At 39.3% G+C, this 27,699-nt stretch overlaps 1 protein-coding gene across 1 annotated transcript in view; it reads left to right on the forward strand.

Annotated features, from left to right (window-relative positions):
- Window positions 1-17,447, forward strand: part of pcp4b (Purkinje cell protein 4b) — a 43,337-nt gene extending 25,890 nt beyond the window's left edge. Inside the window, exons 2-3 of the mRNA XM_031752711.2 lie at window positions 2,314-2,365; window positions 16,717-17,447. Coding sequence (XP_031608571.1) covers window positions 2,314-2,365; window positions 16,717-16,850 — 186 coding nt within the window. The 3' untranslated portion in view covers window positions 16,851-17,447. The remainder of the gene's footprint in view (window positions 1-2,313; window positions 2,366-16,716) is intronic.
- The last annotated feature ends 10,252 nt before the right edge of the window (window positions 17,448-27,699 follow it).

Consider the following 27,699-nt stretch of genomic DNA (forward strand, 5'->3'; position numbering starts at 1 on the left):
ATATGGTGGAGCAGCAAACAAGAGGATCATTTGATGCTATCTGCTTTTAGCTCCATTAATTTTGAACACTGTAGGGAATGCTCTGCGTGTCAATAACTGAATGACAAAAATTATAAATATATTTTTAAACAAGTAAATAAAAGTGCAGTGACATCATATTCATGCTTCCAGAGGAAAACTTTATTTCTCTGACAGGCTTAGTGCCCAGGGTTTAAGCAAGCTAAGCTAATTTGATATTTAAAAAAAAAAAAAAAAAAAAAAATGATATTTTATATCTTATAATATTTAATATTTAAAGATTATGAGTTCAAAAGCCAGGGAGGAGACCAGCTGAAAGCTCTCAACCCTATTCTTGTGAGACGAGTGGAGGGAGGAAGAAGATCTAAGAGCGCGAGGGGAAGTGGCAACCTGGAGAAGGTCAGACAGACATGGAGGGGCGAGACGGTGGATGGCTTGAACGGCCACAGAAACATTTTGAAATTAATGTGCAATTTAAGTGGGAGCCAGTGAAGCTGTTGCAGAACAGGAGTGATATGGTCAGTGGATTGTAGTGACAGTACAAGCAACTAAATTCTGGACCAGCTGAAGCTTAAGAAAATCTATATAATATATATATTTTTTTAAAATAGGCATCTGATAATACTAGGCTGTGGAAGTAAATTATGTTGCTTGCTTGACTAATCACCAACATTAAATTATCAACTAAATGCTTCTTTTTTTTCAAAATAAAGACATAAAAAGATTTGTGATTTTATTTTTTTAAATAATATGAACCACCACAGCTTTACAAGGATGTCACAGTTTTGTTCATTGGACAACGACTGATGTCAAAATGTGTACTGGCTTTTGACACTCACCAAAAAAAAACAAAAAACCCAGAAGGCTTGAGATGTTACTCCTCGCCGCAGCCCATCCTCCTCCCTTCCTTTCCTTAATCCGTCTTTACTTCTTTTATTTGGTTCCTTTATGATGATGATGATGTGCCTTCTCTTTCTTGCTGTGCTGCATATTAAAAGCTATAATATGGTTCTAAGAATAGCTTTGCCTAATCTGCTCAGTGTGATGAAGTGTCACTCTTATACTCTTCTGTAATGTTTTACCCTTTTCATGCCTCTAATGCTGAGAGTACCTGTCTGGATCCCAAACACTTCAACATACCAAGAGCTATATATTTGTTTTTTTCTTACATAAACATGTTTTTATGACCGATATTAAAAAAAATAGATGAACATTTACTTTCCCAGCAGATTGATATCTCATTATGAGGTAAAACTTTTCAAACTCCCCGGTGTTTGCTCTCACTTTATGTACACACTGAGAAAATCACATGTTGCGTTGGCAGAAATGGGTATTACATACATTAACTGAGCGTGTGCGAGTGTGTGTGTGTTATTTCTCTAGAGATTAGTGCCTATTCGCAGTTTGATGGGGGAAAGCGAGTGTGTTTGGAATACAGAGTTAATATGATGTGGCAAATAAATGGCTGTTGGATAATGAGACATGGCATTTAGATAAATGTCGCTGCTTTAGTGTTTAAAGGCATAATGATAATGCTATATCAGCTAAGCGTGGCTATCTGCATTATGTAACATCTAGATTTTATTTATTTAAAATGTATTTAGCAAACAGGTACGCAGTACCTACTAATGTCCTTTGGCTTTTTTTGGACCCGTGCACCTTTTTATTTAATAGGCTAGAAAAATCCCATGAATGTGTAATATATACTTTTAATACTATAAACTGATGTGAAATGTGGTATTAGAATGAAGGTACATTATGTAATTGGACTTTATTATACAATAAAACTACAATGTACACATCCTCATTTAATTGATGTTTAAGCCCTTATTTAAAACTAAGGTTTAAGTACTCATCCAGCTGCATGAGGCTGTATAAGATATACTTATATTATCTCATAAATAGTGAGAAAAGAAAACATGTTGCTACTATTGTGACCTCTGTAGTGTCACAGTGACAAGTCATAGTAAAGAGCAACCCCTCAGGTACGGTGTCGGTCTCTGTCTTTAGTGTCACGGGCTCCTTGGTCCACAGGGCCTGCACTGCCCAGCCCATGTGGCCACATTTAAGACCCCCTCTGGCTGTCATGGTGGAGGCGTGCCAGCTCAGCCTCCAGTATGTCAGAACCAATCATGAGACTGGGTCTTAATAACCAATAAGAGCACAGACCAGTGGCACGTAGTCAGGCCGTTTGGATACAAAGACAGGGTGCTGTCAGAGTAAAGTCTGGTGGATTAAAATGAGAAGAAATCTGCGCTCCACTGACTCTTACATTTTGGTTTTTTTGTATTGCAGAGACAAACATCTGGAGCTGCTGCTGGCAACAATAAGACTTCTGGAGGACAAGGTAAAAAAAAAAAAGGTCACAAAATGATATGTTTGTTTGTTTTTTCCTTTGGAATATACTTGGACATTTATTTTAGGGGAAACAAACTGTTGGTGCGGGGAAGAGGAGCTTGGAGTTTACAGTATAGGATGGTTTTAGAAGACAGATGACAGTAGATGGACAGCAACAAGGAGAGAAGGACATGCAGAAAGACACAAATTCACCTCAGGCTTTCCATCAGATGCGCTCTTACAAGAGTTCAGGGAATGATGTCATCATATATGACATGGAGAACATTTGATAAATGTCAGAGATTATGTGATTTTTATCAAATTATTCCTCATGTGATATCCTTTAAGATCATCCCACCTGATCTTGAGATCTGCAGTTGCTCATTATTCAAAACAATTTAATAATCTCTTCCCCTGCTTGACAGAAGATCACCTTGTTTATATTGCTTTATGGCTTTACATTATTTTACAAATAGGTTTGTTTGCAACTTTGATGTCCTGATTCAGCTGGAAAAAAACACCTCAAAAACCAGGAGACAAAAGTGAGATGACCATCAGCGTCTGTAAACGCACTTCTCTGATGATTGCCTCCCTGAGCAGAGACAGACGGCCTGTATGAGTTCAGTCCTGGGGGAAATAAAGTACAGCTCTGTGCACCGAGTGCGTTACAAATCATGTTTATTGTTGAGCTTTCTGTCATTAAACCCATCACAGCAGAGCAAATAAAGGCTTCAACGAGAGAACTAATATCCTCCCAGCTTTCACCTTCTCTAAATCATGGCACTGATTTGATGCCCTGACTCAGCAGCGCATCACGGATTGAGATGGGACCAAGTAGGCCGAGCTATTTTTATGTGATAAAACAGTGAATCCCGGATTTTATTCACTTTATTTGTGGGGAACTGCATTAAAACTCAACAGCACCGCTGTTACACTGACACCTGTATGTTTACAGATCTTTGATATGTCATAAATCAGATATATTAGTCCTGTAAAAACCTTTTTTTCTTTTTTGATATGAAGTGGTGACTGCTTTAATTAGGCATGCCACACTCAGAAGTCCTTAAATCACAAAAAAATCACTTGGAGCTATATTTTCAAACCATAGAAATTCTTGAAGACGTGATGTGTCCTGTGCAGCAACAGCTGCTCTATGAAAGGCTACTGTCGGTTGCTCCCAGATTTTTAACGCTAAATCCAATTCCTGGTGCAACCCCCAGGGGATTTGTGTCTCCGCCCGGGGATCTTTTGCTTGTTAGGCGAATGTGTAACTAGTACACAGTGGAGCAGTTTTGTATGTAATCACAAAGCACGAAGTACAACAAACACAAGGCATTAAAGAAAGTTCAAAGTAAAACAGGAAATAGACGAATGCTAAACAGCAGCCGTGACAGAGAGAGGAGAGCAGGCATCATCAGAAAGGCGAGAAAACACTTGTGGAGCTAAAACTGCAACTAATAAAAATCAAAACATCACCGGAAACATAGTTGAAAACCTGATGCCATCTCCCCAGGACAAAGCAGTCGCGGTATGTCTGAAAACTCGAACAAAAGAGAGATGGCTGTTGATGGTTCCATGTATTTCTATACTTTCTTTGTCTTTCTTAGAGAACCAATCTGGTTAGTACATGGTTGCTAACAGATGGCCACACACCTTCTCTACTTTTAAGTCATTTATATTTGTGCACATGTAAATTGGGCCTCATTTGTTGGATGAAGACGGTAACGCATTCGACTGTTAGAAGCATCACCGCTCTGTCCCTGATGTCAGCATCATAAACCCAGGGGTGCAGCTCCTTGTGTGTATAAACACCTCAATAGGAAAAAAAACAGGGCTGGAAGCATGCGATAATGAGTTTGCGTCACCACTGACGCAAACTAGAAAATGTTTTGTTTTTTCATTCTAATCTATAATAAGTGGGAAACAATTCTTGAATACAAGCTTTCTGTTGGTAGAAAGTCTAACAAAGATGTCCAAGCAACCTCAAGAAGTACCTGAAACCGACGTCACTGCAATGGTTAAATTTGGAGCCATTGTTCAACTAGGAATACATGTAAAAAACAAGCAGACAGAACGGCCAGCCGACCATTATAAAACCATGAAATGTTTGTTGGGATTACAAACTGAACTGAATGGATAAAAATGAACTGTAGACTCAAACTAAGACTCACAATCATACAGGAATCAGACTCCAAAATCACAGAAATTCAAACAACAAAATTTAGAAACATAAAACCCAAAGGTGCCAAAAAACGTGCCAATATGTGGCTGGCAGAGTGCGGACCCAACTGCAGATCTAGAGACACGACCGAACTTTGAACAGCATTTATTGCCAGAGCTTGGGGAGCGAAATACTCTATGCAGAACCTCAGACTGACCAGGAATCAAGCACGTACAAGTTACAAAACTGAACACGCACACGTGGGGGAAAGTATGACAACGACAAAGACCAGAGGGAGACTCAGACAATAAATACACAGAAGGGAATCACAGAAGACAGGAACTCAATGCACATGAGACAAGGGACTATCAAAATAAAACAGGAAACATAACAAACTCAGAAACAGACACTAGAAACAGGAACAGAACACAAACATGACTGAAAGACGACTCACCTGAGGCAACTAAGAGAGACCAGAGAGGGAGACATAACAGGGATCACAGAAGAGAATAAGAAGATAAACACATGCACAATATGACATAGACAAGAGCCTATGAACTAGACACAGACCAAAGTTAACCAAATACAGAGACAAAGGCTGACTACTCAAAGAGACAAGACAAGGAGCAGGTGACAAAAGAGGGGACAGATACAGTTACAGAACTAAGAATATAATACAACGGACACAACCTTAAACTCAAAACAGACTAAAACTGAAAACGTTTCATTAGACCAAAAATAATTCCTAAACCTCTAAAACTCAAAGGACATGGCCCAAAAACCTAAGATACAAACACACACCGATGTTTGTTGCATTACACACGGACAGTACTATCGGAAAATATTACAGTTTATGTAAAACTAGTTGATGAGTGTGAAAGTGTGTTTTTTGCAAAGGTAATGATGTATTGTATAGATAAAGTTACATAAAGCAACTTCAATTCAGTTTTGTTTCTATTGGATCAAATCACAACAGCAGTCGCCTCAAGGCGCTTTATATTGTGTGGTAATACAACTTCAACAATTACCTGATGCCCGATGAGCAAGCAGTTGGTGACTGTGGGAAGGAAAAAACCCTTTTTAACAGGAAGAAACCTCCAGCAGAACCAGGCTCAGGGAGGGGCAGCTATCTGCCATGACCAGTTGGGGGTGAAGAACTTTTATGTAGTTTAACTGTCCTTCTAACTATACGTCTTCACAGAATGAACAACAACCTAGAAACACATTCTGTTTAAGTGACAGAAAATGTTAAAAAATAAAGGTACAAAGATACAATAAAGAAGGGAAAAAGTCTTTTTTGTACAATAGTATCAAAGCAAATCTTTTGTTCCAATGTTTCAATATCTTAAATTATCCACCTCAAAGAGTTAGAAATACTTAAGGGAGTAATCTGCCTGGAAAGTGCGTTTGAAGAGTGCATCCTCATTTGAGATTGAGAGAAGCTTGGAACCAAGTTCATGCAGCAGCTGACCTCGTCTAAAATAAAACAAAAAGTCGCTCCAATTAAACCGAGCCGCTGTTTCAGCTACATTATTCACCAGCAGCAATTAACGGGATTATCTCGAGCAGGGTAAACACTGTGATGCAGGAGACTAATTTTTCACTGCCTGTAAAATTCAGCTCTAGCATTTCACTCACTTAATGAAAAGAGAAAGTGAAGGAAACTACACGGCCCGCAGTACACAAACACAAACACAGAATGCGCCTTTGTTGTCTGACCTTGAAAATTAATTTGAAGCCTGTAAAAACTGCTTTCCCAGCGTGTCTGAAGTGTGTTTCTTAATACACAGAGATGTGGGGGGAGAGAGAGAGAGAGTGGGCGAAGAGGGTGGGGAGGGGGAGTAACGCTGCTATTGACTCGCCCACTCTGCATCCCGCGGCACACAGCACAGCCTTTAGAGGAAACCTCTCACAGGCTCAAGGACAGCCACAAACAGATGTATTCATATTCACTGGAACTCATTTTGAACTGGGTACGTTTAAGTACATGCAGCTGTGATGCACCTCAGAGATGCAGAAAGAGCTGTTTCCCTGATACCAGCGGGTGGAGGATGCAAGTGTTTACTGCAAAGATAAGGACGCCAGATTGAATGTTTATCAAGTGGATACAAATGAATCAGTCTTTTTTCTGCTTTTCTACATAAAGAGTCAGAGGGTGGTGGCTGCTGGTGCTCATAAAATTTACTCTTATTAAAAGAAAGTGATTCAGAAAGTGACACAACAGGTTCTTATTGTTTTAAACATACAAAACAAAGTCTGCAGAGTGACAATATGTGCCAAACCTGACATAGATAAAACAGAAGTAACTGCAAATGATGTTGATCAGAAGAGGTCATCTGCGAGGTGTCTTATCTGCTATTTCTTAAATATATAGCTGGAATATTATTTATTTATATGATGCAACATGAGGAAATTTTGCTAATTTTACTACTTTAGTGCAAAATCATCTTAAGGTCTGTTTATCTAACCGCAGAGGAACCTGGACCTTCATTTGAGGCTTGATGTGTAAAAGAATCTGTAATTATATTTCTGTTCAAGGTTCACCTCATTTACAGAATAATTCAGCCTGTTTAGCTAAAATGACTAAACTTAAACATGTAAAATACAAAACTTTTCACTTTAAAGTTTTTCAGTTAGCTTCCCTGTACGCATTTAATTTGAGAAATTCATGCATTATATTGACATTAACAGTGCTTGAAAGAGAGTAGAGTCAAAGCAACTGTGAATGTGTGCGAATGAATGACTCAGACAATGAAAACCTTACAATAGAAACATGAGATTGGTGTGCATTATGCTCAAATTGTAATAGCAGCTAGGTGAAGAGCACAGCCAGGCACATTTTTATAATGTCACATGTAGGAGAGCTGTGCTTTCAGGGCTCGAATACACGGTTAATGCTTTTGAAAGGGCGTATTTTAACCCAAGCCTTTATTCAGCTATACAATACCTGAACACAACCAGGCAGTTAAACTGAAAACATTAAAGTATTAACACTAAAAATTAATATTACTGTTGTTTTTTTCACTACGCACAAACCTCATTCTCCTGGGTGAAAGGCCTCTGTTTTCGTTCTTTCATCCAACACAGCTTCATTTATGATTCGTCCACTACAGGTTGACTGTAGTGACTTGCATTTTAAATACATTGTGGTTATTTAAGTCTTTCAGATTTCAGAAATCTATCCTAGCGTTGACATTTTGTTATGTTTTCATGACAAACAGGGAGAAAAAAAATCACTTCCCAACTCAACCCGCATCTACGCAACTTAGTTAGTTCTGATTGGATCTCGTCTCCCTAGAATTTCATCTCATTTTTACTGGTTGACAAATGTATCAATACATTTTATCATATTTTTTGTCCTTTTTATTTAGTTACAGTCTTGTTTTAATCAGAAAAAAAATTCTTGTTGAAAATTATTCTTCAAGGAAATTAACAGGTTTTTTGGTCCATTCGCTATAAACCCTACAGATGGTCGTCTTGACGATGTCTACATATCTACATTTATTGAGCTGCTGCCATGTGATATGCTGGTTCAATATCTGTGTTAATGAGTAGTTGAACAGGTGACGGTGTATATTGAAGTCAGTGTGTATTCAGAACCTTTTAGTGGGCTTCTGTGACATTGGCAGATGTGGTTGGAGTCCAGATGTCATGTGTTTGTACCATATGATTCATTTCTTCAGTGACCTTATGAGCCCAAGTACGACCCAGACTGTCCCTGTCACTGAAACAGCTGTTAGTACCACAGCTTTACATGATACTGCACGAACAAACCACACTGACAGTAGCAGTTAAGGATGGGGCACAGTGATGCTGTCATATGGGAAGTGCCCCCTGTTATCTGCTTATTCATGTGGGACATGACACATGAAAACAGCTCAGTCACCTCATGTAAATGTTAAGCTTGCAAAGTAATGTTAAAGAACAATGTGGAACTGCTCCACCAGCAGCACCTCCCCCCTCGTTTCAAACAGGCACAGGCGTAATTTCGAACGGGCTCACCTTAGAGATCAAAGTCATCCTTGTATAATTAGCTTGTGACGAGCCCTCAAAGTGAAGATGACCCATTTTCTACACACTTTTTAATTAGCTTTACTGTACTAAATTATAACCATAATGAATTCTTCCTATTCTGTTGGATAATGTTATTGAATGCACACCGTATCTCTGTTTCAGGAGCTGAAAACACAAACAGTATTTCTTCTTCGGGCCTTTGAATGCACCACGTTTTCTGGCTTCCTCTTTCAAATCTGATGCCATGTCCAAGTAGGTTACACAGACGCTTTCTTGCCAAAACAAGAGAAAAAAACATTAAAATAAAAAGTAGACATAAAGGGGAAAACCGTACTAATCGATACTGACATGGTCCTCCACGTTTATGCGCATATCGATCGTCTCTCTCGTGGTTTTCTGCGCATCTCTAGTGTCTCATGGCCTCAGGGGTTGACGATATTTCCTTGACTTTCGCTGACACGCTGGCTTTAAACTATACTCACACATTTCTACCCACATAAATATATATGCACACAGTACATATGAGGAATTTTCATGGCTCCAAATGAGTCTTTGTAGGGTGACTGTGCACTTGAGCACAACTGGTCTGGGAACACAGCCTGAGTGTGTGTTACCTTACTTAACATGCATTTTCCTTCCTTAAGGAGTCTTTTTTTAGTTAGTTTTTGAAATTTAATAGACAAAAAATGTGAATTTTTTTTTATGTTCACGCAAATGAAAATCGACTTAAAAAATGGTTATAATATTTCTATTGTGCTTTGTTCTTTGGGAGAAAGACTAAAACCTCTTGGGAGGTTCTATTTGTGTGCACCATATGTCATAGTTAAACAAAATGCTTTCAAATCCAGATCTTTCAGCAACTCTGTTATTTGTTTTGTGTAAAATGTGGTAAAAAAACGTTCTGAATGGCTTGTTCTGATAGCTGGAGGATATTTCTTGCTTCTTGTCTATCTAAAGGATTCCCAGTCTACTTTAAGCTTCACAGGTATATATGTGGCAGTTGCACTACTGGGTCCATTTGGATAAGGAGGTGTCTCATTACTGCGTCCTATCTCTTGCTATGCAAATCAGAGAGCAGAGTGTGCCTCCCCTTGTGTCACCTGATCAGTATTACTGATTGCATTGTACAATGTTACAGTCCAGGCCACACTTTACACTCTTAAGCTCAATTTATGATCTTATATGCTATAAGTGTCACTGATTCAGGTAACATAGTTGCCAAATAAACCTCCATTCACTGTGACATCTACTTTTGGTGATGCCAACATAGCAAAATCCCAACAATGCTTTATATTGTAAGCTACAGACGCACAGTATTTAACAAGAATGCTAACCAAAAGTAAATACAAATCTCATCCTTTCAGCACCGGAAGCAGCATTTTACCATTTTGTAACCCTTTTTCACACCTGTGTAACACCTGTGAAGGGGCTGTCAGGTGTTTCATTGTCAGCCCTGTTATTCACTGCATATTCCTGCCAGTTATAATTCCTGGTGTGTTGCACACTGCTTTCTGAGAATAAGACCCAAAATGAAGAATTTAGAAGCAAAAGATCTAGATTTTTTTTCTTCACTAAGTTGGTGGAAAAATGTGTTGCATTTTTCTATTTTGTGACATTTGAGAAATAGATGCAGTGATTTTTTAACACATGGAAATAAAATTTCTACAATTCTAATGAGATTGAAAGTCAATATTTGACACAAAAACCTTCACTTTCAGCAACACAGCCTGAATTCTCTTAGTCAAGCTTCCTTGTCATTCCTCTAAGTCGTCTTCAGGAATAGTTCTCTGGCTTCTTGAAGGACATTCAAAGCTCTTTATTGGATGCTGGCTGTCTTTTGTTCTGTTCGCTGTCAAGACGATCCCACACTGCTTCAGTAATGTTGAGGTCTGAGCTCACATTATATTGCACGGTGAATCAAAATGTGGTACTTTTCTGTGTTCATATTTCCATCAGCTTTAAAGGGATCTCCCACACCACTGGTTGACATGGAGCCCCAAACCATGACAGAACAGCCACAGTGTTGTATAGATACTCACTGTTGTACCTGTCTCCTGACCTCCTCCGTACATACTGAAGATGATTTTATCCAGAACATTCAATTTTGGAACTATCGCTCCATCAGACCTGACAGTGTCTTTCAGTCCAGCTCTTGTGTAATTTAGCATAGCTCATCTTTTTTTCTCCCTGTTTCCCCTCCTTAAGAATGGCTTCTTTACAGCCACCTGTTTACTGAGATGATTTCAGACGGGGCTTCAGTGAGAAGGAGTTAAATCAACTGAAGGGAAAGATGCATCACTCAGGTCCTGTTTTGGATTATTATTATTTTCCTATTTCTTAAGGACATCACTTGCAGATACTGGCCTTCTGCTGTAGTCTATTTTAAGCCTGCCAGTTCCTCTTTTATCCTTTTTGTCCAGTTTCCTCTGATTTTTTAAGAACACGCTGCACGCTGTGCTGAGATATGGTTTTCGGCTCAAAGCTCTTTGGCATTTTTCATACATTAAGCAATATAATATAAGAGGGCTATATGTTATTGTTTTGTAGGTTCAATTAAAGAAATAGGAACAAATTATGTGTCTTTGTGGGATGCTGCTAGTAACAAAATGCGTAAAGTATACAGCGCACACCATTTTACTCACAGATATAATAACTTGCTGCAGTAACGTGGGCTAAAATAGCCGTCCACATGCTGTGTGAAAACTTAATAAGTTCTACTTTACTTTCAACAATCACTTTCTTTTGTCTCAAGGTCTATAAGCCTTCTTTCATGTCTCTCGTCCCCGGCTCACACAAATCCCTCTCATGGCTCAACTGGTTTTAAGCAGTGAAATCAATAAGATGTCCCAACTTTCACTGGGCTTCAAAGCGGCTTTCAAAAGGCATTCTGAAAGAAAGCCAACCAAGGAGGGTCTTATCATGACTCTTATGAATCTATTCCATTTAAACCAAATCACCTTAGTTTCAGACCTCATAGCAATTAAGCCTAAATTTCAGCAGATACCACACAACAGCACCATGGATTTGTTTATTTATTCTTTTACTTGCTGAAAGTACAAAACCAGACGAGCGGGAGCGGCACCCCGACAGCAGATATTACACTCACATTAAGTAAAGACAGAGACCCTGAAAGGGATGCCAGGGGTAATGGGTTTGATGATCTGTAATGTGTGTCATGAGCAGGAGATGAATCCACAAAATGAGGAGAATGATCTGTCACTGTCACATTCAGCCGTGGCTTCCTGTTTTAAAAAACAGAAGAAAATCCACGCTAAAGACTCGAAGCATTCATCGGGATGACGATGATGTGTTGGCTCTGTGCAAAATTCCAGTTTGCAGTTGTTGATGGCAGAGAGAAACTAAATGTTGCCATGGTAATGCCATTTTTAGTGGGTTTTATTCTCTATTTAGTTTTAGAAGTGAGAATAACTTGAACCGCGGGGCCACGTTGAAGCTAAAGGTGGAGGAATAAAATGTAGAATCACGAGAAAGACGGGGTCGTTAAATGACTTTCAGAAAAAGAGAGATCGAAGCAGTCGTGTACAAGAAGCAAATGAAACACAATGACAATGGACAACATGGACAAACCGGGGGACATATGTATGGCAGACAGGCAGAGCTCATGAATGGGTGGGATGGGTGGAGAAGGGCGGGATGGGTGGGTGAGAGTCGAGTGATTTGAAAAAGATAAGAAAGTCTAAAGGTTAACAAACCAAAGAATTCAGCTGCTCGTGTAGACAGAGGGAACTAGAAATGTGGGAATGTGTCTGAGAAATCACCATTTCTAACAGGCTGAAAACTGTTCAATATGAGGACGAAGGAAGGAAATGTTCCCAATAAGAGCACCAAAAATATTAAAAGTGAATGTATCTGTACTGTGGTGATTTATCCTTCTATTAATTCTCTTATTTACTGTATGTATTTATTAGTTTATTTTTAGATTAATTTATCTTTTTCTTTCTTTTTTCATAAAGAAATTCTTCATCCAAACAAAGTGGGCGAATGAGTGGGTCAGTCATGCAGCGTGCGTGACGGCTGATCGACAAAACACAAACAGCGAGTCAGGGCATTGCTAATGAAGGTGCTTAGGTAACATAGATGAAAAAATAAGGGCTATTTGCTCATTTGTGTGGCTCTGACTGACATGACTAGCGGCGAACACAGAGGTGAGCCCATTTGCTTTCAGTAATCTGGAAGACGTGTTTTTTTTCCTCCCTTGTTAATAATGTTTATAAATCTTCTTTTAAAGACTTTTTCATTACTGCTCTTAATTCATTATAGCAGTTTCCCCTCAGGCCCACAGACAGCATAAAGGATAAATGTCGCTACCATTATGTCACCCATTGGTTTCCGAAGTCCTGCTTTGACTTCCCACTAGGAAAGTAAGTCTAAGTCGTTAGCCGATGAGCATACCACATTAAATCCTCCATTTTGAAACATGGTATGACCAAGACTTTAAAAAACAGGCTGAATTTTTTATTCAATATGGCCCAAAATGAGTGACTGAGACCATAAACTCAACAGTGTTTACAGAGGTCGGGGCAGAAAGCCATTTTTTGCAACCACATCTGTCACCATCTGGTGGCCTTCAAACACCTCCTCACTGGCACAGTGTTAACAAAGTACTGTAAATCTTGCTTGCATTAGCCAATGGGCATGAACTGTTTTATTCATGTTTCCTTGCTCTGCAGTTATCAACTCACAATGATAGGAGTGGTATAGTTTCTACATACTTGGAAAAATGTTGATTAAATTGACCAAAAATAGCATTTTGCCCTTTTGAGACATGATAATGAAAACTAGAATAGTAACTTTTACGTGGTCTTTATTGTGGGACAATCATGTTGGCAACGTAGGATCAAGTAAATAAGAATCAAGTCACACAGGCCAAGAGACTAATACACGGCCATCCGACGACAACTGCTGTGAGGTAAAAATGAATATTCTCTGACCTGTGGTTGATGCCAGTCGCTGAAAAAAACAAGATTGCTAAAGCCACGGTCATGCAGGCCTACAGATCACTCAGTGACCCCCTTGCAAATCTGGGTTTGGTTTGCAGAGGCAGAAGTCTTAATATGATATGTATGAATAAGATTCTATGTTTGTCTGTAGCTTTAAAGGAGTAGAACCTTTGATGCCACTTGGATTCTTAATCAAATCTTTTAGCAGTTTTTGCAACATAAACTGACCGCGTTCAACCAGGACAAAGAGATTTTAAAGTATTATAAAAAGGTCAGCTCTTTGATGGATGCATTTCTGACTCAAATAAGCTGGACTTGATTTTTTTATGACTTAGCTGAGCTTGACATGATCCTTTCAAGCACTTGAAGGCAGCATCAGATCAGATCCATCCTTTCACTTTCCTCTGTAGTCTGACAGTCTAGATCTCATCCAGTTGTACTGCAAAGATTACGAACATGTTGACACGGCAGAGGGCACAGCTCAATAGGTAATGCCGCTGGGATGAAAACAGCAGGCATCAGAGCGTTGGAAAATTCAATATCAATTAATCCTGGATTCAAAGTGCGACTTGATATAGAGGTTAGTGTTTTCTCCTTGAGCAGCAAGAGAGAGGTACTCAAGTTCAACCCCAAGGGAACCCAAGGATTAGCTGCGCGGTCAATACACGAGTCGCTCCTCTGCACTTCTGTCGTGTGTTTCTCTGCTGAAGCTCTGCTGATCAAACTGGAGACAATCAATGTTTTGGAGAAGTTTTGTAAGGCAGCAAAAATGGATTAGACTTCTTGTGGAGCTCTGCTGGTGACTCATTAGTTGCTCAGAAAAATAAAATGGCTAAAACCACCTAACTTGAGGATCATTAATCATCACAGATGCAAAATGGTAAAAATTTGATACAGTTATTCTTTAAATGGCAAAAACAATGCTATGATTATTATTTTCAGGGGGCCTGAGAGACTTTTTTCTAGACTGTTATTCTTGGTGGCAATAGTTGTTGCTGATAGATGTTGGAGCCACAGTGAATGCTGCTTGAGAAAAATCTTCTGATCGCCTGCCTCCATATAACCTACAGGGAGGAAATCATTTTAATCACCACAACTCTTCTCCGTAACACCACAGCTATTTTCATCTGCTCATTTACTCCTCAGTCGGCTATTTATTCATGTTTCTAACCATTTGCCAGGTAATGAAAATGCACAAATGCTTGTAGACCATATTAAGGACAACAATAACAATCAGGTTTCTAAAACCTAGTTAGCCTTAAAATACATGCTACATATTACCCTAAAATTATGCAGTTAGATATAACTAAACATTTTTTGGAATTACATTCAAATGCTTTGTATTTTCCACTGTGTAGAAATTTAAAATGATAACCTAACACTGATTTGATTTTGGTATATATATACTCTACCAGTCAAAAGTTTGTCACACATTTTCTTTAATAGTTTTTCTTTATTTTCATGACTATTCACATTGTAGATTTTCACCGATCCAAACTATGAATGAACACATATGGAATTCTGTAGTAACCAAAAAAGAGTGAAATAACTCACAACATGTTTTATATTTTAGATTCTTCCAAACAGCCACCCTTTTCTTGGATTACTGCTTTGCACACTCGATGAGCTTCATGAGGTCGTCACCTGAAATGGTTTTCCGAAAGTCTTGAAGGAGTTCTCGGAGATGCTGAGCACTTGTTGGCTCTTTTGCTTTCACTCTGCGGTCCATCTCACCCCAAACTTGATTGGGTTTAGGTCAGGTGACTGTGGAGGCCAGGCCATCAGGTGCAGCACTCCATCACTCTCCTTCTTGGTCAAATAGCTCTTTCACAGCCTGGAGGTGTGTTTGGGGTCATTGTCCTGATGAAAAATAAATGATGGTCCAACTAAACACAAAGCGGATGGGATGGCATGTCGCTGCAGGATGCTGTGGTAGCCATGCTGGTACACCAGCAAAGCACCCCCACACCATCACACCTCCTCCATACTTCACGTTGGGAACCATGCATGTAGAAACCATGCGTTCACCTTTTCTGCATCGCACAAACACACGGTGGGTGGAACCAAAGATCTCAAATTTGGACTAATCAGACCAAAGCACAGATTTCTACTGGTCTAATGTCCATTCCTTGTGTTTCTTGGCTCATCTCTTCTGAGATTTATATAATATACGACATATTTAGAATGAATTTTTTCTTTGCTACATAATTCCATATATCTAGCTTCATATATTCGATGTCTTCAATATGTACCTACAATGTAGCAAAAATAAAGAAAAACCATTAAATGACAAGGTGTGCCCAAACTTGACTGGTAGTGTGCATATATATGATCCGCTTTCACTGGGATTACAGTCATGGCCTTTTTGCCAGTGTTGGCTGAGCTCCAGATGGGATTAAGAACTGGTCGTCAATTTATTTCTTGCACTCTGACCTGAGAAAAAGCTGCCCGACTCCCTCACAGAAGCCCTGCTCCACTATTATTTATGCATATCATATGATGTTGTGATAGAGCTCTGAAAGTATCAGTAGGTGAGAACTGTTTGTGAGATTTAATAAATAAATATCAATAGAGAATAGTGCCAGAAATCACATTTCAGAACTAGTAATTGCTCCTAGCAAAACTGATATTGACCTCACATTGAAAGTCCGTGTGTGTGTGTGTGTGTGTCTGTGTTTGTGTTGCTGCGTATGCTACATATTATCTGTGCATGTGAGTGTCATCATTGCAAAAGTCTTTTAAACATCAACACTAGCAGGAAATACCAAAAAAGGCAGCTTTAAGTATCTGTAACAGCTACACTGGCAAATGTTTTCAGTCAAACTTTTCGGCTGTGCCAAAAGATGGTGGTCTGATCTGTTAGTTACAGCATTATTACATAAGCTGATGTTGACAGATTATGAGATCAAGCCAGCTATATCCTGCCAACGTTCACACTAGACTAGTTGTCTACACATTACTACTGCAGGTTCACGGAAAAGACCACAGCTTTGGAAATCAGCACCTGTGTGATGAGGCTTAAAAAAACAACTCAAATTTTAAATGTTGATCCAAAAACGGTCCGCGGAGACATCAATAAGTGGAAAAATACAACTTGACCTCTCTCCTTAAGGTTGCTAATCTAAAATTGCTTTTCAGAGCAGAGGCCTTACCTGACCATGGGATAAACTCCAACTTTGTCCACACTGATGAAAGGCTCAAATACCTTTTCATTTTCCTTTCCAGATGCATCCAAAACGGATGTGCCAGAGGACTTTGACATTGACTTGGACGACCCAGAGACTGAAAAGGCAGCCGTCACCATCCAGTCCCAGTTCAGAAAGTTCCAGAAGAAGAAGAAGTGTGATGAAAAGTCCTAGTGAGCACCATGTTGCTCTGTCACTGTGTGCAGGGACGGCGGGCGGAAGTGACGGCACAGCGACGACGGTGTGACATTTGCATGTAAAACAAATTCATACCAGTTGGAACTCAAAGGGTTGCGATGGGGCTGGGGGGGTGGTGGAATGCAATAGCCTGTTAATCATATAACATGTCTGTGAATTTTCCTTACCCTATAATTATAAACGCTATTATTTAATATTCGACTACTGTATCAAAAACTAAGTAATAGAGTAATAACGATATGGTTTCTGTCCTGCCATATATGTCCCGTATATCATAAAGTCTAGCTGGTGTTTGTGTTAGAATATGTTTTTGTACTTATACTTCCCCTACCATCCCTTTCTGTACTGCTTTAGACTGTGTTTCCCTAAAAGCACCTGTATTCTTAGTGTGGGTGGACTAAAAGCTAATGTTAGAGTGAAGGCTGTTTTAAGGAAACCCTGCCTGGAGCTTTTTCATTCCAAGCATAATATTTCATCCAGAGGCATTTTTATTTCTTACCTGCATGGTACTATCAAAATGTGTATCAATGTACATTGAATAAATAAAAACTCCGTGTGGAAACTGTGCCGAAATGTGGCTGCTGAATTGTTGCAGTATGCGTAGGGACTTTTACTCTGTCTGCGAATAGAAACTGTTCTGAATAAGCTTGGCCTAATGTATTCCCTTCTCAGCTTGATGACCTTCTCCATGTAAAGCCAGGCTAACTGAGTGACTGATTCCCACTGAGCTGCTCTCAGCTTTAGGCATTTGCTAACCTACAACCACCCAACAGCATACACCTCATTAAATGTCATATATTTTAGGTCAAACTCCAGCAGTGATATTTTGTTGTGAAGTGAAGGATTGTAAAAAAAAAAAAATAATAATAATAAAATTTAAAAATTGGCTTTTATTGAGTTTTCAGTAGCGATTTGTGTAAAAACTGCATTTGTAGGGGCACTGACATCTGATTTCTGTCTGAACTGCCCGGCTGCTGCTTCATTATTTGATTTTTTTTATAGTTGTGTAAATTATTCCAGTGGCCAGGATTTCAGCTGCAGAGCTGTCACAAACAAGCCTTACTCCTTTTGAAACTGATTACAGAAACGGCACAAAGCCTCGCATCATTATGCAGTATAGTATACGACTCCCGCACATTATGTGGTTAGCCCTTCCCTCATTAGTCTGTATAAATAAACAAACCAACTCCGGCAAAGACACTGTAAAAGTTAAACCCTGACGTCTGGCTTCAAAAGAATGAAGACCAAAGCACATCGCGCAACACACACAACTCTAACGAGCAAGTTGTCAATCACTGAAGCTATTTTATTTTTGGTAAAAGAAGATGTAATTTTTTCCCATGCTAGCGCCATCGCAATACAAACGGTGATGCCAGAATTTTGACTGTTTAATCAACCACTTTAGTTCAATCAGAAAAATGTGATATTCCATTTTGTTTAAACTGTTAAATGGCCATATCTAGTAGATTCTAGTACGGGTGGTCAGACGCTCAACAATTAGCAAATGTTCGTGAAATGCAACAGCTAGCACAGCAATAGTGGCACGTGCGTAAATAGCTGTATTCAACCCTGTCGAAGTTCAGCACTAAACAAGTAAGTTAAATAAAGTGTACTAACAGAAATATCCAGTAATGATGAATATAAATCTGCTAGTTTGCCATTCCGTTTTAGCATACTGATGTTAGCACTTAGCTTAAATGCACATTAGCGCCTGCCAAACCTGTATTATGGTAGCAGAGTTATCAAAGTTTGAATAATGGCAGTGTGTCGTATAAGGTGAGTCATCATTAAACAGGTTTATCTGTGATCTGACTCTTTCTGCTGGCCGCATTGTGCTGCTGCGACATCTTACCAGTTAAATAACAAATTCACGACTGCCCTTATGCACTAAATCTTCTTATTCTTTAGAAGATGCTGAAGAGAATAAGCTTGTCAAGGATTTAAACCTGCAAAGCTTATGAAGGTCAGTGGTAACCTTTGCACCCCAGGGAATTGATCCTCACTGCGGATCGGCTTTGTAAGCCTAGGAGGATTAAAGTGCTGAGACAACAGCTACTATTTTCTTATTATTATTAACAGACCAAATACTAAAAGAAAGGGCAACCATTGTATTTTTATATTTAGCTGTCTAGAAAAGCTGTGTAGTATATTAATTACATTTTTGTGCCTTGCTTATGTCCCATGTACCTGCTAACAAATCAATACAAAGCATGTTTGGTGACATAGCCAGGCTTACTTAAAAGCAGCAGTGCGGATGACCTTTGTGTTTTCACAAAAGGTCACTGTGTTCTGGAAGGACTCGCTGCAGCACCCTGTTTGTTTTATTTTCCACCTGATACCTATTAAAAAGCTCCCTGCCAAGTCATCCAAAGGCCCACAGAGAACAGCAGTCCTCCCAAGGGCCAGACTCCTGTTTGTGTTTGTCTCTCCTAATAGAATTAAAATATGGCATTATCATATGGAGATTGTGTTCTCATCTTGCATTATGATAAGTCCCTCTCTTCTCCTCTGACAGTAAGAACGAGAGGATGACGACTGTGTCATCAGTTGTGGGTTCTTCGTCCCCTGACATGTGCCTCGAAGGTGTGCTACTCTCACCTACAGTAGAAACAGCTCTGTTCTCCAGGGTTGTACAATACAATTAATGTTAGTAGTTTTGGATTTAAAGTCAACAGAGCAGTGTTGGGACTAACGCGTTATTAAGTAACGCGTTACAGTAACTACGTTATTATTGTGGTAACGAGCACGGTAACTAGTTATTATGCCAAAACCAGGAACGCGTTACTCGTTACTGGGATTTAGATAGGCTCGTTACTCGTTACTTCGTGTGGTGGATATCGCGGAGCTTCCACAGATTCAGTAACATTAGCAAGTGGTGGAAGCCAGCAGGTGGATGAAGGAAAAGGGAGGCAAGAGGAGAGACCCGAAGCGGCCGCCGGTCCGCGTGTCAGGTGAACTGAACTTAAGGTAAGAAGTTATGACCTGCAGTCTATCAGTCAGATATAAACCAAGTTTAGGTGGAGTTTATTTTCCTTATGCTGACATTTTCGTACTGCGTGCTAGCTAGCATGACGGAGTTTCTATACAGCTGGGTGGGTGCTATGTTACTGATGTTGAACTTTATTTTGTTCATACGGTTAATTATTAGAGTTGCCAACCGTCCCGTAAAAAACAATCGTCTCGTATTCAGAGAAAATATTACGCGTTTCGTACTGAGGTGAAAAGGAACACAGTTTGTCCCGGACTTCAGCTACAATGAAAAAGACACAAAGCTGAAGTTGCACAGCTACCTCTTCTTCTCTCATTCTCTCCGGTTTCTACTTCAATCACGAAACTGATCAATGATCAGCTGATCGGCTTTTCTCTCTTGTTTATTTATCGCCCACTTTGCGCCAGAAAGAGGAAACCAGCGGATGTCGCGTTAAACAACAGCAGCACATTTAAGCTTGATCAGCTGTTGTTAGAATTTATTTAATATTAATTTCTAGTATCAGCTGATGTTTGCTGGAGCCACAGCTGTAAAGCTGCTGGTCATGATATCGGTTTGGTTATCTGGTGAGAGGGAAACATGAAGATGAAACCAGGAGATGTCCTTACTGAATCATCAGAGCTGAACAGGTGATGGAGAAACAGGTTTACCTTTTAGGTGACATGAATGAGTTGAAGGGAAGGTATGAACTGTTTCTGAGAGACAAATAACACCAGGATCCTTTTCTATGTAGCTGACAGCTGGTAACTGTGCAGGGGCGGGTCTAGCAAAGTTTTGCCAGGGGCCAGGTAGGGCATTAACAGGAAAGGGGGCACAAGGAAATACTTTTCTTTATTATTCTCATTTAAAATGTCTAGCTTTTAAAAAAATAATTATCTGAGTCTTACAACAAACAATTGATAGATTGATACATATATACCATCAGAACAGTGTACATCACTGTCAAAGGCTTTATGATTTTTCCTATAATGGTGGGCCGGTCTCTAGTCAAAATGCCCGGGACGATTTTTTTGTCCCAGTCCAGCTCTGTATGCAGCTCATCTGCAGTCTGGTGTTACCTACATCTTCCTATTCAGAAGGCAGAATCTCCAAGTTCTGAGTACAATCAAAAGCACCACGACTGCAGTTTTTGTGTTAGATGTAAAAAGCAGGCTAGAATCATGGCGGCGGTCAACGCCGGTCCAGGCGTGGGATTTCTCTCGTGGAAATGTGCACATTATTTTTTCCTTTCTGTTGGTAGGTGGCACAGTGCACTTGTGGCAAGTAAGCAAGCTAGAAGACTGGCACTCTTGCTGGGTATCCAGTTACAGAAGCAACACCTTAACAAGAGAATTCTGAGTAAAACCAAAGTTACTTTCCCTAGTAACTAGTTACTTTCCCTAGTAACTAGTTACTTTGAAAGTAACGAGTAACTTGAAGTAACTGAGTTACTTTTTTAGAGAAGTAACTAGTAATGTAACTAAGTTACTAATTTAAAGTAACTTACCCAACACTGCAACAGAGTCACCCTTCTTTGTACTTAACGCACAAAAAAGATTAAAAATAGTACAGCAGGGATATGTTGCCAGGGTCTTCTTTTTTACTGACCTGTGTTGGGGAGGCAGTATGACGCACAAGGACGCTAAGAGGATAGACAAGTTGGTGAAGAAGGCTGGCGTGATGATTGGTAGGACTGTGCACTCATTGGGAATTATGATGGAAAGGTGTACGGAGAACAAGGAATGCCATATTTGAAAACAACAGTCATCCTCTGCACAGGAGTTGGGTTAATCAGAAAAGTAAATTAAGCGGTCATCTTATCAGATGATAAGTGCTTTAGGACAGAATGCTTTAGAAGATCTTTTGTTTCTACTGCCAAGAGATTTTATAATGATTTGCCAGCACAAAAGATTCATGACCGGATCCCCACACTACCTTCCAGCAGTAACAACAGTTGAACCATTTATACTCTTTAAACTGTTAATTTATTGAATTGATCTGTGTGTGAGCAATTGGACACCTGAATATCCCGTAGGACATGAATAAATCTTTATCTTCTTATGTTCAAGACGACCTAGAGAGGAAGGCAACTCAAATAACCAATAAACGCAACCAAGATATGGAGACGAGGATGTCTGTATTTTTTGTAAACTCTCTTGTAACGGTGTAAGGGATATTTTTTTTGCAATTCCCACCATTGTTTACATGCTGTAGCCTACCTGACTATTGTCGCTGCCATGTCTCCTTATAACCATGGCTGGCTATCCAGCAGGATAACACGCCATGTCACAAAGCTCAAATCATCTCAAACTAGATTATTTATCATGACATGCATTGAAATAAGGATGAAATTTTCCACAAGTACTGAGAATAGAACAGTGAAACTCACTGTGTGCCTCCTGTTCCTCCTATAGAGACAAATATCACTCCTACAGAAACCAGAATAAACCTTGGAGCATTTTTCGTAGCCCTCAGAGTCCGTAAAAGCAGCCTGTAAATGTAGACGCATTAAAATAAACTGGTTTCTGTGCTTATGTCCCAACAGCCACAGACATCAATTTCACACTACAATGTTACTGATAATAATTTATCACCCATGATCTTATGAAAACTGACATTTTCATGATTGGTTTACGCACTGCTGTGCACTTTGCATGCCAATGTATTACCTTGGAAGTCAACCGATCTGCTTTTTTCGTGAATATGTGTTTTAACAGCATTATAGAAACATAAAATCTCACAGATTGTTGTAGTGAGATGTGGTTAGTTGCTCAGAGATAAGGATATTTCTGCACGGTAGTCTTATGCTCCCCGGAGATGTGGAGATGAACGATTCCACTCGGTTTGATTCATTAAAATTGCATTAGTCATTAGTATCCTGTCACACCAACAGTAACATGAATCTGATCTAATCGAGTGAGCGTGTGTGCCTGTGAGCATGATGTGAGGAATTTCGCTGTCAAATACAACAGCCCTCTGTCTGTACCAAAGACTGATGCTTCCTCTGGAATTAGCACAATTATCATTTTCACTTCTAACACTCCACCAGCCAGTTTACCAGCACAAAGGACCAGTAAATACCTAATAAGGTATTTTCCATCCAAAGTTGATTTCTTTTGCACGTCAGCGTTCTTCCGCTGGCAAATCTCGGAGCGAGACGACAGGAAATTGAGCGCTGATGGATTAAAGCTAAACTTACTTCTCACACTTCAGAACAAAACAAAAATTCTGCCGTCTCTCTAAAATCTGATTAAAACTTGATGTCAGAAACAGAGACAGGTGCCTGAGGAGTGTGAGTTAATGGCTTCATATAACACACACCTCTCTGCTGTTCTGTCTTTCTTGGTCCACCTATTGATGGTTATAGATATGAAGCCCTTCATAAAGCTACAGAAGTTCTAGGCAGCAGCTTTCAGTTTGGGTTTTGGTTTTAGGCGTAAAACAACACAAAAGTTATCCGCAGTTTATTTTAAAGTACACCTGACAGTGTGAGGAACTTCAAGTTCATTCAGTTTATCTTTAACCTCCTAAGACCCGAACTCCTTCATGGCATGCATTTCTAATTTCTCTTTGCTATTTGGGCTGATTGGGACCTGATAAATGTAAGAACAAAGAATTACGTGATTTTATTTTATTTTTTTTCAGTGATCTTTGTTTCTGAAAGAAATGAGATCCACAAATGAGGACATTCGCTTTAAATTTCGATAGAACAGTGGCAGTATAATGTCCTCGTAAGTGGATATCAGGCCTTTGTAGAGCAAAATTTAGTATTTTGGTCTAGACAACCCAAAATGTGATGTCCACATATGTGCACGCCAGGTCCTAGCAGGTTAAAGTTCAGTATTGCGGTGATCAGACCACCGAGTGGTCTTTTTTAAAGATGTTTTCTTTTGGGCATTTGTCCCTTTATTAGACAATTAAATAATAACCTCACGCACTGTCTAACTTACCATTATTTTATTAAAACACAGTATTTCAGTCCAACAGACCTTCATCCAGTACAAAAGAACAGCGTGCACGCAATCGCTCCCATCCAACAGGCAGTATTCAGTCATCCAATTAGGGAAAACTGGCTGTCAAAACAGATCAAACGCGTATGCTGCTAATTAGTCTGTATGATTTGGATCTATAAAAAATGACAAGTGTAAAGTTTGTGCATATCAATACTATATACATTCTTGTATATATTTGATCATGTACACTCTTACAACAAAATGCAAAAAACGGCTCGTGCAAACAGTATATTGAGCTGAATGCTCCCTACGACATTGAACCATGAAGGGACTAGAACACTATATTTACAGAAAAACAAACATGACTGATGGATGCATCTGTTGCCACTTTATGCACTTTGGTAAAAACATTCAATAGAAAAGCTCCAGCTGGCACAGATTCAAATGTGGGCCACTGCAGTAGATGCTCTAACAATATGAGCACCACAGAGTACCTTTGCTATAACTGGGAAGCATTTTGTGAGTTTTTTGTGTTTGTTTCCACTCCTCATTCAATGATTCTCTTTTTCCTCCCAAACCTGATTCAAACATAGTCCAGAGCCTCAGCCGATCCACACATTTTTGATTTGATTTGATTGATCAAATTTATTTATTTTTCTTTAATTTTTGGCAATTTTTAATATTTCAGACATCTGTATGTACAAGTGCACATGCCAGACCATGTCCACAACTGCAGCAGGCGCAGCAGTGATACTTCACATTTCTGAAGCGAAGGGGCTGTCTGCAGTAGCGTTGCTTTAACTCACAATAATGCTTCTTCTATACACATCAATTGACTGTTTTCCTTTTTCCAAGGTAGCTTGGTCCAGGACGTGGCCCTCTATGCAAATAGAAGTGTGAAAGGTCTTTAAAGCCACCCCGGCTGAAAATGAACAATTAAAATAAAGTGCACACAGAGTCAATGAGCGTACCATTGAGCTGGCTGAAAGACCAACAGTGTGGCACAACTTGCAGGATTGCAGACTGAAAACAGACAAGCTGAGCAAGCTTGTACCCTCTTTCAAAGAGAAGTGCCAAAAATTGACTACGCTGCTGGAAGCAGTTCTTTTCTTGAATAACAACCACCAGAAGGAAGAGGCCTTTTCACATCCTGGGAATATGTCTATAGTGCTACCGACAGGAGGTGAAACACCTGAAAGAGCAACCGAGGCAGACAAACGATGAAATAATCGACTTCTGTACATCTTTACTTTACTCCACATCACTGAGACGCTCTTTTCATACCCAGTCATATTACTGGCCTGTTATCAGTTAACCTAATTAACTGCAAAATGTTCTTCCATCTGTTTCTGTTTATTACAACTTCAAATTCTGCCCAAGAACCAACCTTTCTTTGTGATTTGTTGCTGGCATCAGATTCAAAATGAACTAATTTGTTTCATGAAATAATAAAATTGGGTTTTGGGGTTGTGTATTGAATGTGGCCAAGCCATTCCAGATGTGTGTCTGATATCCATCTGTTGGTGTGATTCCTGCTTCACCACAATCAGTGCTGTTCACGTTGCTGTGATGCCACAACTTTAGCACTTTGTCAAACACGATGTGGTTTCTGGAACAAACGGTAAGCTTTTATTAAGTAATTAGAACACTTACATTTACTTTGCATTTGCATTATATGAAGGATTGGCAATATTAAGGTTGTCTTTCCATATTTAGCATCATGCTAGTTTGCTAGTGGCAAAGGTACAGTAGAGGTAAATAAAATAAGCTGTCACAATTGGTATTTTAAAGGAAAATCTAAAAGAGGAAAAAAACGCTGTGAACCAATTTCTGAAAAGCAAAAAGTGCCACCTCACACTCTCTATAGTGAACTATAATTTCCCATCTTCATATTTGAACACTGTCCTAGAAACCTTATCCCCCGGCAGTACTGCTGCTCCACTGACCCTGTGATTGTGAATCAACCCCAGAAACCAGCTGCTATTTATACCCACTTTTCTTCCTCATTAATGAGACTTCACCTTTGCAGCTACGAATTCCACCTCAAAGGAATTTTTCAATGATCGCAAATTCACTATATACTGTACTCTAATTAGACATTTTTCTAGTAATATTATTGAAGTTTATCAGATGCATCATATCTGTTGGGGAAAAATAACTTCATTATAAATTTGTGCACTTTTGTATCTATAACAGTTTGTAAGTGAAGGGAAAGAACGTCACAAATACGATTGGCGGAGGTTTAGAAAGCAAGCCTTTTCAGATTAGTCAAGTTGAACTTTAAAATTTTTGTATAAATCAGAATCAGAACACTTTATTAATCCCTAAGGAAATTATGTAAATGCTCACTGTGTAGTCGGCCTTTCATATACACAGTTTACTTGCACTGAAATCGCTCTGTGTGTGAATTAGAGCCTGCCTACTCTCACAGCAGTTTGTGAATCAGTCATAAAGATGCAATAGTTAGTTTCCTTTCAGTGATCTTGAATTTGTAAGCAAGTAATTGTTTTAATAGGACGTAGTGTGAGAGCAGGTCTTCCAGAGAGAGCTAGGTGGTGTCAATGTTATGTGTGTTAATATTGTATTTCAAATTGATGAGTGAAAATCAATGACATGTATCACTAGAACCTGGGTCTAAGTTTTAAATACTCACTCTGTGCATTTGGACACACATCACTGCATGTGAGAGTGGGTAAATACATGTTAAACAACAAGGCTTGTGATGTTTCACTCACTGACAGGAGGCCAGGTTGTTGCAACACACATTTGTGATTATGCAAAGTTACACTAAAGTGATTATACACATTTGTAAATCTTATTTTATGTTTGTAGATCATAATGTGATTATGTGGAGTAATTTCTCTCTACATGATAACACGATCAGCAAACCATTTGGTAGTAGTTTTGGCACTGCGGGCAGGTGTGAAGTCCTGCCAAAGACCGAAACCAGCGTCTCCATAAGGCTCGTCAGCAGAAGGAAGCATGAAACGCTCTAAAATCTTCCAGTGTGTGGCTGCGTTGACTTTGGACTTGATTAAACACACAGTACCAACAACCACTGACAACAACAGATGATACAACAGCCCAAATAACCACAGACTGCACAAACTTCACACTGGACTTCAAACACCTCATATTCCTCCAGACTCTACAGCCTTGATTTCAATATGAAATTGAAATTTTACTGTCATCTGTAGAGAGGACTTTGAAAAACGGAAAAACAGGTCAGTTCCTCTCAAGGTTGCCATCATCACTGTTGCTTGTGCAACTTTTCCTTTAACACTTTTCCCCTGCAGGCAACCTTCCATTAATATTATTTGATACAGCATTTTGCAAAAAGCCAGCTTTTCAGGAAGCACCTTCCCTCACCCTCCTCACTGATGGTCTGGACAAGTGTTGGATGGTCTTCACCATGACTGAGGTTGGGGGTGTTTAACTATACTGTGAGATATACAGTATTTATAATGTTTTAGTAGATACCATATTTCTGGTTTTCATGGACTATAAGCCATAGTAATCCAATTTAAATCAAAATGCTTAAAGCTCTTCATTTTACGAATAATTTTAATTTTAATTCCCCTAGAATCCCACTTGTGATCTTTCAGGATTGCTCCTGGAGAAGACTGCAGTTTACATCAATAGTCAGATGTCACATCTCATAAATGCTAAGGAAAAAAAAACATCAGTAGTGTGAAGCTTTGAGTTTCTGTGCTGCATATGTTGTAGAACTGATGTAAAACTGGCTCCTACAGAGTGTTATTGGTGTCTGAGCTTCTGCATATGTCTCAGAAGCTCATAAAATTACAACAGTTTACATCTGTCTGCACTCGAAAGGAAAAGACTGCATTAATAACCATAAAACATAAATCAGTTGTTAAACTCTTACATATGGAAATAAAACAGT

This window comes from Oreochromis aureus, linkage group 14, assembly GCF_013358895.1.
Source record: "Oreochromis aureus strain Israel breed Guangdong linkage group 14, ZZ_aureus, whole genome shotgun sequence".
In the NCBI taxonomy this organism is placed as follows: Eukaryota; Metazoa; Chordata; class Actinopteri; order Cichliformes; family Cichlidae; genus Oreochromis; species Oreochromis aureus.